At 35.8% G+C, this 15,904-nt stretch overlaps 2 protein-coding genes across 9 annotated transcripts in view; one reads left to right on the top strand and one right to left on the bottom strand.

Annotated features, from left to right (window-relative positions):
- Positions 1 to 7,238: 7,238 nt before the first annotated feature.
- LOC106154674 (ubiquitin-related modifier 1-like) lies at positions 7,239 to 11,273 on the bottom strand. The gene is made up of 5 exons (XM_013529100.2): positions 11,167 to 11,273; positions 10,690 to 10,763; positions 10,242 to 10,323; positions 9,854 to 9,902; positions 7,239 to 7,913 (listed from the first exon to the last, which is right to left on the bottom strand). The coding sequence occupies exons 1-5, from the start codon at positions 11,193 to 11,195 to the stop codon at positions 7,845 to 7,847; spliced, it is 303 nt and encodes a 100-aa protein (XP_013384554.1). The 5' UTR covers positions 11,196 to 11,273; the 3' UTR covers positions 7,239 to 7,844.
- Positions 11,274 to 11,377: 104 nt separating this feature from the next.
- The window catches only part of LOC106154678 (uncharacterized), a 74,868-nt gene continuing 70,341 nt past the window's right edge, over positions 11,378 to 15,904 (top strand). For 7 of the 8 annotated variants that reach the window (XM_087008096.1, XM_087008092.1, XM_087008093.1 and 4 more), the window contains exon 1: positions 11,378 to 11,547. In XM_087008096.1, the coding sequence (XP_086864222.1) occupies positions 11,495 to 11,547 (53 nt within the window). In that variant the 5' untranslated portion in view covers positions 11,378 to 11,494. Of the gene's footprint in view, positions 11,548 to 12,055; positions 15,859 to 15,904 lie in introns of those variants that run through there. The other variant, XM_087008091.1, reaches the window with a different exon arrangement.

The raw sequence follows: 15,904 nt of genomic DNA, 5'->3' as shown, positions 1-15,904 counted from the left end.
CAAACGACTTTAAGGATTCAACGGTGGGTCAACGTCATTTTGATACAAATTTATCATGTCAATTACATGCAGGGACCATTCCATGAAATCAAAGTTTGCGTCGTTCGTTGGTTTCCTTTCTCTATCTTTGCGTCGTTATCAGAGAACATACCAGGCTGTTCAGTTTTTGTCAGATTTTTGTTTATTCTTGAAGTTTTTGTCTGATATATACGCCCTGTGGCAGTTGCCCTTTCTGTTCAGCCCAAAATCCATTTGAGCATATTTGACACGATCCCTCTTTAATATTCACTCATCAAATGGATAGTGAGCCACGTCACACATACCCTCCCAAAGCCAGGCAAAACCAGGCAATCTTTTTTTGAAGAGAGGTCTCAAAATATTAACTTTTCAAAGTACAAGGAGTACATTGAGTTTCTTCAACAGTCTCTAGAGTTATCTTTTGGCTCATCACTTTTGAAAAGATGTTGCGAAATTGGAAAGCGAAGAAGCAATTTGGAAAGAGACAAGCAACAAGTTTTCGACAAGCCTCGCGCCATATTGCTATTTCGTGTGGCGATACATATCTAAGGAAGGAATGCGTATATGGCAGGGCAGAGCGCAGCAAGTTTCGGGTAAGATGGTCACTAAGATACTGTATTGTCCTCATTACATTTTGTTCACTTTCTTTTTGATCATTTTTACTGAACTGCCATCTTGGAAATGCTTTCAACAAAATTGCATCAAATTTCGCTTGAACGTGTGTTTCAAGATTGAAGATGGGACCAAAAATTAACTGGTATCGAAGGCCTATAATAGTGTTAGCGCAATTTTAAAAACTATTTTGGATATGTCAAAAAAATGTGCGATTTTTAAGCTTAAAAAACAATGTGTGTGATTGACGGACATTAGATGGTCCATAACTTAAACATTTTATGTTTAAAACAATGGTATAGGATTGGTTTCAAACATCTAACGTGACAATACGAAGTCGGGCACAAAGGTCGTTATATCGAGACATTAAGAATTTTGGTCGGACCGATGTTTTCTAGATAGAGAGTCAGAGTGTTTTGAATTGATAAAAATTGTTGGTCTCTAGGTTAAAAGTGTCCAAAGGGCTGTCAAAATCAGTTCTAATCCAAAATTTTCGGCCAACGTGTTTTCCACGTAGTCTTTGAAGACTGGTTAAACGAATGAAGTGCGCGCGAAAAGAATTTTCAACATTTTAATGGATCATAACCCAAAAAATCGGCTTTCATTTATCTTCATTGACATTTGGTATAGAATCCCGTATTTGTAATGATAACGCGTTTTTTTTTTTCATATTCCATTACCCATATACGGACTCCTCTTCCATCCTTAGAAGAAAGAAATTTAAGTCCGTGTCAGTTGCGGCACCTAAGCTTGCTGGTCAGTACATCTCACAGACTACATTTATATGTGTCAAATAGAACAATATAAGATTATTGGACAAATGACATTTAGATGATTCACTGTCTTCTGATTTTATCGTGCACATTTATGCCACCATATACAACCACTGCATAAATTATTCTGCCCTTTTCAATCATACCCGAGTTTTAATTCACAGTAGTTAGTTGTCGATGATATCTTTTGCTATGACAAAAAATATCCAAATTATGTCCAAATTCAACTGTTTATTTTGAGTTAAAAATCATGAAAAAAAAATAAGGTAAAAAAAGGCTCAAACTATCAAATGCCGTGCCTTTTTTTCATTTCCGCTTCAAGTAAACACAGCTGTGAAAAATTCGCTCTTCATTTTCTCTTTTATTTCTCTCCGAAAGAATAAATAATGAATTTAAATTCATCTCAGAAATATAGTAGTTGAGATGATTCACGAACATCGCTTAATGTACATTTTATATTCTCTTATGCTGATTCGAACCCGCCTCACTGCCATAGCACTTCCTAATGTACAAACCGCACACAACCGGAGCCATTTTGTCTGCCAACTTTCTCGGGGACTTACTTCCATGCGACTTTTTCCTTTGTCAAACCAATATAAACATCGCGGTTTCCATTATTTGTTTAAAGATATTTGTCACGCGTATTTAAATTTGCAAAAGGGGGAAGACCGACGTTTATAACCGATCCCGTTTTGAAATTTAAAAAATGATTGGCTGACATGCAATGATCACGGGGACATACTAGAGCGATAGAGGGCAGCACGAGGATGATGTTTGTGCCTCGTTGTCTTGACTTCTGGGTTACAGGTCACACTTGAACTTCGTGAAAACAATTAACTTATTTTGTTCTTTATCTGTAATATTATTTCAAAGAGTAAAATAAAAAATGCTTTCAAAAACGAATAGGTATTTTCAATTGTGATTCGTTTTATTCAAATAACGTTCTGTTTTTAACCCCTTTACTTGTATAATCTTTTTTGCACTTTGTTTAGCGTATTTCTTTTTATTATTATTATTTTATTATTATTATTGTTATTATTATTATTTTTTTTTTGAAAAAGTATATATTATGTAAAAATCTACAGCTTGAATGCTAGTGAAAATTGTGGAAGATCATAATGTTTAACTTTTAGCTGACCTGAATTAAAATTAGGAGACGTGTGTGTGCGTGTGTATTTGTGTGGCTATTTTATATATAAAACACCGTATCGTGTCGCATTAACTCCGCATTTGATAGCAACACAACAAACCAGCCGACCAAGATAAAAACAAAAGAAAAAAGCTAAAAGGAATGGGTCTTCTCGTCCATTTGCCTACACTGGCGTGACTGCTACATGTACTACATCTTCAATCAAAGAAACGTTGCTTTACCAACAACATTTAGGACTTCACTCGGTCCACAAATGTTTTGTGTGTTGTCTAAAAAAATGAAAATATTTAGTGACAATTTCACAGAATATCAATATTAGGGATTCCTTAATACTGTTAAGCTTATGGAATTTGAACATTCGATTTATTTCATCATAACTGAGATGGGGTTTGCTACTGGGCAAGCTATTTCTAAATTTCTTCCAAATTTCTTTTCCAAATGCTGAAATTCGCCGCCTTGTTGAAAATTCACGATATTTAAAAAGTCCTGTCGCTCATGGTGGACGATTTGGCGGCAATGCACTGTATCTTAATAACCTCAGTCTAATTTACGGATAGATACAATCGTTTCAATGATGGACTGAGCCGGTAGATTGTCCGACTAGCACGTCTCGCCGTCCATAATTTCTCATTAGAGAACGCGGCACTAAATAGTAATTATTCTCACTGATCATATGGCCATTTATCCCGCCATTTAGCCACTTTGTGCCTCCGCCGCCTGAGCACGCTACGTTGCACGCGAAGAGGCGCACAGCCATATAGCTTACCTGTCGCCCCATGAAGTGTACTCTTTTAAGTGTCTCTGAAAGAAAAATCGCCAACCGCTTATTCTTAACAGGTTGATGCATGTCTGTTAATGGTTTTCCTCTTTTGTATGTTGTAATGTGGTATTGGTATAATGAGCTCTTTAGTTGGTCAATTTACCTTTATATCCAGACTCGGGTTCAATGGTGTAATAGACGATTAGATACTTTAAATGACACGTTCGCCTTTTACCTGTAAGGAGCGTTCTATTTTGCATACATTTAAGTAAAACATCCAGTGTTCTTCTGCATGTAAAAAAAGAGTATTTCACGACCAGTTTTTCAGTTCATTCTTTTTTCATTTATCACATCCTGAGAGTTCATTTTCAATGTTTCCAGCTTAGTTTTATTTCAATAAACATATCTCACGAGGGAATGATATTACAATGGGCTTGGCGCGAAGATGCTGCTATTTATAAGGAGAAATCTTTAAATATGAATATATACTTCTTTCTACACCGGTATGGCATTCGGCCTATCCCATGATATTATTTCTTTGTATATAGTCTGAGTGATGAGCTGAAGGAAACGATTGGAAAAGCGCAGGCGGACTGTGACATATTCTTTGTTTTCCATTCCATTTTTCCCCTTTATGCGCACTGAATTCTCCCAATATTCAAAATCACTGGTAGAAAGGGATCACCTATAGATCTTTGTCAAAACGAAAATATTTGGCTAAATTTTAATCATCTTGGATATAAACAACATTTTCACGCTTTTTCGAGATAATGTAGTAAGAATATGCGGTCTATTTTACGTTTTGTAAAATATCCCCGCATATGATGTAATGGAAGCACTGGTGTTTTATCTTTGGTGGACTTCAAAGTGGTATGCAAAGAAATATCTCGATAAAACTATACAAAAGCGTTTATCTGGATTTTGTTAAGGGAGATTACAAGTTCAAGCGCGAGACAAAAGTATAGCAAGATAGGGATCAAGTTCTGAATAGGCCTTAAACAGGTAACTTGTTGTCGGACGAGACCAGGTAATTACAAGGCCGCGCAATCATGAAAACTTCTCGCTTTAGAAATCAAATTTCCGCCTGGCGAACCACAAGATTAGATAATCATCGAAATGTCCAGTATCTTTTCAAATGGGACGATTGAAAATGACCGCCACGTGGAAAATCGCGAGTCTCGCAGACGGCAATGAGCCGCAGCTGACGACACGGTGAGAGCCATTTTCAGCTGGTGTTGATCAAAGCGTCGTATCACCTTCGATACGGTCCCGACAAGGTAACACTTAATTAATATTTCAGTGTTGATTGAAGGTGATATTCTTTGTGACCTTTTGTTTTTACAGCATCTCATATCGCAGACTTTGTTTTTGTTTGAGATCGCCTCAACATGAGACACTTGATTGCACCTGTGACAATCGCGGCGACATGGGGGGAGAAGACAAACTGGTTTGTTCCCTTCAGTATTTAAGACAGAAGTTGCTTGGAGCAAGGCACAGACAAGGCTTGTAGCAAACACACGAGGCATCTCGGGTTATGTTCTGCGTCCGTTGCACCACAAGCCTGCAAACCTCCTTCACACAGCTGTAGCAGATCCGACAGAATACACGACGATGAAGCGCTGGTCACTGGGAATCTACTCTATTTGCAGCGTATTGGTCGACTGCGACATATTTTCATCCAAGATTTCACATTAATCGGTACTTTTCCATAACAGGTTAGTGTGTATCCCCAGTGTGATGAATATAGCAGAGGGGAGCCATGACTTTTAGAGGACACACGAGACGTTGAAACAGGTGCGCTGTAAATCTAAGTCGTTCCATAAGCTGTAAGCAATATAACATATATACAAGTTGAACTATATTTCAGTGTACAAATTCAGGGGTAATTTTAGACAGCATCGTAAATCACGGTTTTTATACGTGCATCTATTGTTGAAAATTCATTTTAGTATTCCGAGTTCAACATCAAAGAAACAAACAATATATAAACATAAATCATTGTCACTATTTTACCATATTTTGCACGAAAAGAAATTATTGGGATTCCATGTGTTTGAATAACATTTGCCTTTTTTTACTTTCTATTTCTCTATGTTGAGGGCGGGTGGATAGAGAAAAACTAGTTGTCACAGAACAATTTTGGAGTAGACTGACATCAGTTATCATACTAATTTCAATGCAATAATTTCATATTAACCAATGTTTTATATTTTTTACAATATTATGTAAATATTTGTTTATAAATGACTCCAGTCAGTTTCGCCTTAACGCTGAAGGCACAGCACAGTTTCTATGTTACAGAAGTAGGTTGCGGTGAGGGGGATGCGATCACGAATTCATGCCTTGATTGTCCAAACGCAATTCTTGTTGCCATGACGATATACGAGAACTGTGTATGGACATCAGTGCTTGAAGGATATGTACGACTGACCCACCCATCCCCCAGCCCAGTGGTCGCGGTGTTTGGTTCATGGAGTGGTCAGTTGCCAAGGTAACCCGAAGATCCACCGCGCGCACAATGTGCCCTGGAACAACCAAGACGGGTAACTACGGTGGTTCCCTTCAGGGGGCTCCTGACCCCTGCCCCCCCCCCCCCTCCTTCGGTTTCTGAAAAAAAAATCTCACCAATGGTCCCCGCTTGAAATTATAATTTTGGCTAGCTGAATCATAGTCCTAAACCGTACCAAATGGCACCGTTCGCCATCTAAAATACCATTTTTTCGGGACCCTTTCAAACGCATAACCAAAGATTCCAACAACTTACTGTTTGCATTTTTAAGACAAAAGATAGGCCCTTAGTTTAAGAATGGCCAAATGGGCTACCCCCCACCCCCCGCGGTTACTCATCTACCATATATATATATATATATATATATATATATATATATATATATATATATATTTTTTTTTTTTTTTTGGGGGGGGGGGGGCAAATTTTCTGAATGTCATTACACATTTTTTTTATCTTTATCCTTGTATGTACATTTCTTCCTAGAAAATTACGTATATTAATTTTCTTAAATACACCACCGAAATGACACGTATATTGTTTTATGTTAATTTTGCAGATCTGCAAAATCATTGTTACTCGAAAAATACACGCAAATTTACGATCTGCACTTTTTAACCTCCGCTAGGGATAAGAAAGAGCATCTCAGATTGTTTTATCGGTACCTCTACCACACTCCTCGACATTTCCCGATTTTATGCTTGTCACAACCGCCCAATTGTTATGTAGGCTTAACAGGTATATGAACAATATTGTGATTATTTAACACTGAAAGGATAAATTAAAGTACAATCTGTGCAAGGTTTTTTATAATTGGAAATGTGGAATATACAAGGTATCTCCCTATTTTACCAAGTAGGCCGCGAGATATCCAGACTCAACTATGGTGTTTAATACAAGGAAGAGACTGCCATTTCGGAAATATGGCGTGGGGTCCAGGGGGTCATTGAGATTTTTGGCTCCCAAAAAGTCAGTAATCCGCCGATAGTTGGACAAACATCAGAAAAAAAAACCTTTTGATTCATCAAGTTTTTTTAAACTCAGATAAAGAAGGAATTATGATGGTATTTCATCTTGGAGCTAGCGCAACATCGGCGACACCCCAATTTCAGTTAAGCTGAAGGCCTTATGATAAGACAAACGTTTCAAACGTATGCTCAGGTATGAGATACATGCTTTATCTGATTTTTAACCATTGAAAGACGGTCCAACAGCACGTCCCATCTTTGTTACCATGGTGATGGGCGGGGCAAAATAATTTCATTTGCATATTACTGTCACAAAATGTGATCTCTTTATTTTACGACATTCCTTTAATGATGTCCCTCAAAGACGATGCTTAACAATTGTAACAGATAAAAAAGCCTTGAAAGGAAAAAATAAGCACAGAAAAAACAAAATTTCAAATAGGCCATCTTCACCAACCAAACGAAATGTAGATTTTATTGAATTTCTGACCAGCAGATAAAGTTGTTAATGCCACTCAGCACAGCCATTTTTGGCAGTTTGTTTCTTATTTCTTTATCTCCGAGGGGTTTCTCGCTAAATTGCTTTCAGCTTAAGCAGCTTAGTACGAATCCCCTGGGAGACAGATAAATCCAAAGTTAGTACAATAGGTCTGGGGATGGTTTCAATGAGATCAGGGCTGACAGTATCTGCTCATGGGTCCTAGCTATCAAAGAAGGGGAAAACTCTTTGTCCAGCTTCCAACCCTTCTGTGTAGAAACACTGGAGACACATAGGAATCTGGGTATTACTGAATTCATCCTTTTCTCCACTTATGTGAAATGTTGGTGGCTGAATCCATTATTATGACTGGAAGAATTTTCTCCCACATCACCTCCCATCTGCCCAAGTCCAGCTTCAAGTCCAGTTCATACATTGTCAAATTTTGACATGGCATAGGACCAAAGTCTGGTGGTTAAATCCATCATTTTTGTTTTTGAAAATTTTCTCCCATATCTTCTCCTTTCAGCACAAATCTTCTGGTTCAGCTTGCCAACATAAAGACATTTTTACTATTCACCCTCCATGTAGAGTGGATATAAATACTATCCTGTCCTTTGACTTAAGTTCATAATTCAGCTCACCCTATTAAAAAAAGAAACAAAAAGAACAATGATTATCATTTATCTTCATAAAAAAAATGTTAAACAATTTTTCATAAAATACATACCATCTTGTAATTCATATATCATGCAGAGAAATTAAGAGATGTTCTTTTAGATAAGTAATTTGTGTCATTTATGATATATATCCCTGTGTAGTCAGCTCAGTATTATAAATAGAACTCAATTTATGTACTCTTGGCCTGCAGGCCTGAAATACAGTGAAATAAACACAAACACAATTGATTTTTTTCAACATCCACAATTCAAAAATTCATATAATACTGAAGCATGCTGGGCTGCCATTAGATGACATACTTCCATACCCTCAATAACTCTCTTCATCTACAATCTCCACGGTATCCAACCTGGAGACCAATAAAGCCCCATCCCCTTACATTCCAACATGACATTAAGATTCACTTTCCCTGTCACATGTGTCTGTCATCAGTCCTAATGTTCTGGTAGGAAATATGGTAATGACTCCATCTTTTCAATGGGCAAAAACTTTCAGATACCTTATTTTAAAACCATAAAAATGATATTTTTGCATAACATTTGTGGTGCTTCAAATGCATAGCATAGAACTATAAGTTATTCTGCTTTTCAATTTTGTTGCCATCACTCAAAATGATTGCTCTTATTTTAAGAAATTAAGACTTAAAAACTACAGTATCAGATTCTGTAAAATTCACAATTTTCCCCCATTGAAAAGATCGAGTCATTACCATAAATATGGCAATGTGCCAACCCACTCTGGTGTCCTTACACAAGGTTCAAATAGATCGTCCGTAAAGACAAAACCCTCCAGGCCAAAAGACTGCAGTTAGGTCAACAGAGCGTGACATGTCTCACCCACCAAATACTATATGCCCATCTTTGTAGCACCCATAATTTTCAGGAAATTCAACCCCATCAATCTACAGGGAGTCTATAGATAAATCTACCTTAGACAGGTGTGAGAGAGTTCTTATTTGTACATCAACTGAGGACAGAGTATTTTTTGAAAATAAATTCATGAACTTTACTATATTTTCTTCTTTATATATATATACATATATACACAGTAAAGGTAGGTTAAGGGTTACATTAAGATAGATAAGCTGACATAATAGCACAGCTAATGTCACAAGATCATGCAAACCCTTGTAACCTACTAAAATGTAGGACTCCAGACTGTTGATCTATATGAAAACCAGCTAATATATCATTTCATCAAAAGATAAAAGCTCCAGACAATAAGAAATAAGTGTCTCCAACATACACACAGGTGAGGCAATGTCTCCCATTAAACATGGTAAAATAAAAGAAATGATCAAAAACAGCAGATTTTTTAAACAATGATTTGAAGGTAGGAAGATATAACTATGTTATTACTGATCACCAAATAATAACAAAAAGAAGTGCATTTCAATGTATTTATGTGTAATTGGATTTCAAAATCAAGTTGTGATAAGTGAGATTTCTATTGTGACAGTGGTAGGTATCACCTCAGCTGCTCTAGTGCATTCATGACAAATTGATTTTACTCAAATTTAACCCAATGAGTAACTGTGCACCAAGTTTGTGTCATACTCATCTTTACCAAAACTACAAAATATGATAAAATATGTAAGTAATAGCACAAAGTCTACAATGTTTGACTAAGGAAAGTTTATATAACCCAGTAACTATTAAGCAAACTTTTACTGATAATAAAGAACACAATTCTCTTATTTTTTACATGACACATCAAAACTACAATTGTATGTGACAATTTCATTTAGACTTTATATACATTTGTTCATTCTTGCTTAAACAATTGTAGAGTGAAAGAAATACAGTCAAATATCAGATGATACATTGGTATAACATGAGTAGCACTAACTAGTTAGTTTGACCAGGGCATTTTGGGACAAATATTTTCAGAACACCACAACTCACCATCAATTCCCAATCTGCATCATTGATCAACACTAAAATCCCTGGCCGCCTGGAAAACAGTTATCTTCACATCACTTTTCTTACACATTACAACACCTTAATTGTGAAAAAAATTGTCTTCTTGTTGATGAGACAGTTGCAAATAATTTTACTGCATCATTCTTTCATTTATTTCACATTTTGACCCAACATAACTAAAATAATTGTAGAAAAGAAAGAAAAAAAAAACATTTTCTTAAAACTGAAATTCAGAAATAAGAAGGGATTTCAGAAAAATCCCCTAATGTGACTTTTTCTGAATTTCCAATTTAAGAATACTTTCTTACAAAATACATATTTTTACATACACATTCTATTTCTTACAGAAGTAAATTAAAAACTTTCTTACACTGTGTCCCCTTGAACAAAAAGCTCAGGTCTTTCTTTCAACAAGTTGTCTTTGATCCAAACAAGAAGATGTTTAATTGTCCCTGAAAAGGATGGATGACATTACCTCATACACATTTTTTTCCTTACAGATACAAAAGATATTCATATCATTTTGTATCAAAGTTTTTGTCACCAGGAATTCTAGTACGTGTATTAAACATTGAAATTAAAACAGAAAGGCAGATATAAGTCTATTAGGAATTATAGTTTTCACTTCATGATAGATCCACATTTTGTTTTACCTGCTGACAGTGTGTTGACGTTATTAATTAAATCTGTCAGACTTAGTCACAACTGAATAATCCACTACTTGGATCTATCATATACTGAAAACCGAGTTCCAATAAAACTATTTTAAGAAACGAGTCCATTGTTTAACAACAAAGTGAGGTGAAAACTATACTTACAAGGACCGTTCGCTCTGGCTGGCAATGACACTTCATGGTTTTTAACCTTGTCAAACAGTAGCTCAGCGCCCCCGCTATCAAATATTAAAAAATAAAATGTATTCATATCTCTGATCAGCCATAGCCCACCGACTGGGAGCATTATAAATTGGTGTAAATAAACTTTTTCTGCTTCATCATAGTGTTATATTTGCATGAAAGGCGCCTCGAAAAGACTGACTGTTAGATAGAGAGAGCAAGAAAGGGGAAGTCAAGTCAAACACATTGCAAAAGCACCAAAACGTTAATCTACGACTTCGTCGGCGACAATGATGCGAATAAACTGAAGATTATTATACAATAGCATTAAAGTAATATCCATAATATACAACTTAAAGGTACTCATAATTGCCAAACCATTCTTTTAAAATTTATCATAGCAAAAAAAAAAAAAAAACAATCTTGTGTCTAGTGTTGTTATATATACACCTGTAGTACCTGAACTCCAACGAAACCACGAGTTCCATTTCTTACTAAGATAAGTTAGTTTTAATTAATGTAATAGTTGCGCAAATGATTTAATGTACCTTTTACACCTCAAATATATTATAATAAATCCATAATATGAACAATGTATGATTTTTAGAAATTTATTGCTACTATTTGCCAAGCAATATCAACTAGATGTAATAAACAAGTACGAAACTGTATTTTAGACCTCGCGCTTGCGCAGTTTCTTTGATCCAAGATGGCGGAATTTTGGAAACGGCGAAATACAAATAGTCGATAAATCCAGACGAAAAGCAATGCCACCGTAGCATCAAAAATGGATTCTGTGTATGAGCAAGATCCTACTCTGCCAATTGATTTTGATGGCAGGTAAGACTTATTTCACAGGTGTCTTCGTTGCATTAGAGCTGCACTTCAATAACGGCGAAAGGCTACCTGTCAAAATCGGATCTAAATTTTCTTTTAATACTGCTTTTGTATTCATAAAAATTAAGTTAGACTAGTCGGTTAAAATGGGGTGTTTGGATGTCCAAATATTTTTCATTGGACTGTAAAACACCATACAGTTTACTTTAATCATAACACATCCCCGTCAGTCAAACTGTCGTAAGCAAGCAAGCATATCGTGATATTGATTTTCGTAGACTGCCATTCAAATCCAACTGTTGATGAATTACCTGCGTTCTTTGCGCAACAGTTATTTTGTTTGCCTGTTCTTTCATTAGGAAATCAAACATTCCAATAGAAGTGACAATCATAGAGAATTCAGAAGTACAGTCAGTAGTAGGTTGGGTAATACGATGAAATATAAATGTTTTTCAAATATACTGTATGTAGTGCCTGATTTTTATACAATCAGTAACAAGTTTTATTAAAACAAATAGTCTTGGATATGGTTACATATTAAGGTCAGATACATTAGTAAACAATGCATTACTTGAATCTCAAAGTTGATATTTCAGCAATTAGTTGCACAATCCTTTCCTACTGTGTAGGTAAAATTATCAGATTATGTTGCAAAACATGGTTTTACTTTATTAGCCAACTTGATTGTTACATCACCTTCTCCTAAGTCATGGAATGCAGTGCAATGTACTGGAAGATACCTAGAGTCAAATACTCCATCTTTGTGCTTGCTATGAACCTCATTTCAATGCTTCAACTCAGTCAGGCAAATGCTGCATCTTGTCATATCATATATAGGTAGTATAAGTATAAGTGTTGCATGCAATAAATCTTTTTGATGAAATATAAAATTCAGTACTGCATGTAAACTGTGGCAGGTTAAGTGAACTACATTTGAAAAGTGTATGTTTTGACAGTTTACTTAAAGATAATTTTTTATTTAAATTTTATACCAATGGGACACGCGCAGCATGATAAGTGATATATGTAAGCTTTATTTATCATGTATTACTAGTAGTTATGATATTTATATGCAGTTACCTAGAAGCTGAATTTTGAAATTATTTATTTCAGCTCCATCGATACATTCATCTTCAAAGCCTAGTTTTCTTAAATTTTGTAAGGTCCCTTTTCTCATCTTGACAAAAAAGGCATCCTAACCAATGAATTGATTAATTCATAGGGATAATACCTGGTACTATCAGGGTGACTTTGTGTGTTCAATACACCAGCATCTCATCATTAAAGAACATAAATCTGTTGAGAAAAAAAGCAATACCAGTAAATTAATGTATAATTCATGTTGTGGGAATTGTCTCCAAAAAGATAATTATGTACAGTAGGATTTTATATTCAGAATAGTTATGATTTTGAAGATGGAATGTGAATTAAGTGGAATGTTGCCTAATTTTTATTATATATTTCAGTGCATTTAAAAATAAAAAAAGAAAATCCAGACTTAAGTGGTTGACAGGTTTGTTTTTGCAAAAATCCTAGAAACAGGAAATCAATGCATTTACTGACATAATCTTTAAGTCTGGGCCTTGTTCATCATGATTATTTAAGCGCAAGCTTGTGGTTTATATAACACAGGAAGAATATAGACATATGGAATAGTGATAAAGAGAAATACAGTATAGAAGTACTAGTAACTTACTAATGATTGAGTCTTTATTTAGCAAAGCTGTAAGATCTGTTTTGTTCCAAATCTACGGACTTGGATCATGTTCATATGAAGGCAGCTTAGGTCAAATGACAGTTATTTATAAGCAGTTTCTTAAGTAGCTAAAAGAAGACAAAACAGAAACCTACTGAAACTGGTTCTAAAAACCAAATGAGGCTTCATCTACATGATATTTTAAGCCTGCTTTTTACAACAACCAACAGAGTTGTATTAATAACGATAAAAAACTACCAATTGTTCCTGGAAATGAATTTGGAAATTTCCAAACCACATTAGTGCTGTTGATGTTGCCTCTAAGCATAATTAACCACTATTTCCCTGAACAAATAGGTTGTCTGTGAGCTAGGTAAGGTACATTATATTACGCTCAGTACAATGTGTAGACTACATGTTGATCACATTATGACCAGGAGAAGGTGAATTTAAAAGAAAAACATGGGTTAATGTCAGACCTGATTAGGTGCCAGTGGAATATGTAGACCAGCCGGGCCAAGTGCTGCCATGGAGGTGGATATAACAGCATACTGTTCTCTAGAAATACCGGTATTAGACAGTCTGTGTTGATTACTAAGGTTATGGATCTGTCATATACCATGCTGTTAAGCTCCAAGTGACAATTTTATGATAGCCTGGGATTGCTGCCAAGTGTCTTAGAGCGTGGACTTGATTGAGTATGAATTTAGCAGCAAAGAGGTATTTTAGTGACAGCATATAATGAAGGAAAGTTGGAGAGTGTTATCAGATGTGTTCATGGATATATGAAGCTAATTTAGAAAGATACTGTTGCAGGCCTACCCAACTACCAGGCTCGGCACCGAATGATCCTGAATTCACCGGTAGATCAGACCACACTACCCGTTTTCAAGGTGTGAGTCAGTACGCATTACACAGTATCATACCCTGAACAAATTTTGAGTGGTGATGCAATGCTTTTCAACCCTGCTGAGAATCGTCACTATCACATCGCGTACTAGGCAAGAGCGGTGTCGCGTCTGATACTGTGAAATGCGTACTGATACACACCTTGAAAACGGGTAGTGTGGTCCGATTTACTGGTGAATTCAGGATCATTCAGTGCCGTGTCTGGTAGTTGGGTATGCCTGTGTTGGCTAGATTGAATCTAGGCCTGGTGACTTCTGGCTGGAGACTTTAGATGGTTTTATATAGGATTCTTAATCACCGGCCTGACATTGTAACTCCAAAGACATGAAAGTGGATTATATGATGGCTAGATTCATGATTGTTGATGATTTGAATGTGATTTTAGACCAGAGAGTGTTCTGATTGCTTGGCTGACTGCCTCACTTCCTGAAATCAAACTGAACATCTACATTGTTTCCTGGATCAGATTATGAAGATCGAAACCACCACTTCTGAATGGAAGGCCTGAGTTTACAGTTTATTTGATGGATCTAGTTAAAATCGTTTTATGTCCTTTTTGCAGATCTGTTTTCCATAAAATTCTGCAATTAGTAGTTCCCTTTCAATGTGAATTTAGCAGTTGCATGATTTCTAACTGAATTCATTTGACTGTGAGAAAAATGTGAGATTATTTCTCAAGACTGATTCTGATTATTTGTGGCTTCAGTACACACAGTCACATCCAATGTACATAACATTTTGGGCCAGGGTGCTGGATAATGATAAACCTTGCGAACCATTCCAATCCCTTCAGATATCCAGCCCTGTTGAACTGTTTTCAAATTAGCTCTACTGGGATGGAGTCCATAATAAATATATTATTGGCACTGCGTTAATAGACTTACTGTTCAAATGAGAAGTAACAGCTTAATATATTAGATGTGGTTTCTCTTAGTATCATTGGTGACGACGTGGCTTTCGTGTTTACATGGAAATCTGTGGAAAAAAATAACATCATACAGTTGGCAGAAATACATGAAAGTAGAACTGATGTAGATTTACAAGTGGGCATCATCATTGTGGATTCTCTGGTTTCACGATTTAAACATCAAGTATACTCAGCTAACACTTATACAGATAACACTGCTATATATATGTATTTATATATGTGTGTGGCTGTATACATTAGCTGCTACTGTGTGAGTAGTTGCATATAATACAAGCAGATCTAGTGGTACTCACTGTGAATATCCAAGAAATTATATGTTTTCATGACTATAGGACTGGAGAAAGTATTTGGATCAGCTTCAAGATTATGGAATAGTATACCGTCATCCAAGCTGATGGTAGCTTATGGAATAATCATCAAATGCCTAGATATATTTATAATTTGTGTTGACCCATTAATCTCTGATTTGATGAAAATCAAAAATATTCAATTTGCCTAAGAAGCAGTTATGCTGGTAAGGCCTATGGTAATAATTTCATGACTAGATGCAACTTAAACTTGGTTTGGAAAAAAGGAAAGTGGAAATGCATGATGGACAGTTGATTTTGATGACTCAGTACATATTTCTTACACATTTTTTTGTGGTTGTCAAGTGACACCTCTTGGATGGATACAAGACTTGACTAAATTAACCATGCTAGAAGATGTGCCAACAATTTTCAAAACAACTTTATGCAAACTTTAAACAAATACTTTGAGTAACAAAGATGAGTTGGCACAGGTAAGTACATCCAGTATTGGTTTTTAACTCTAGGTTTTCTTTGTAT

The sequence above is a fragment of the Lingula anatina genome, chromosome 3 (genome assembly GCF_051362555.1).
Source record: "Lingula anatina isolate TDL-2025a chromosome 3, LinAna3.0, whole genome shotgun sequence".
Classification (NCBI taxonomy): Eukaryota; Metazoa; Brachiopoda; class Lingulata; order Lingulida; family Lingulidae; genus Lingula; species Lingula anatina.
This window is presented reverse-complemented; position numbering and strand designations above follow the sequence as displayed.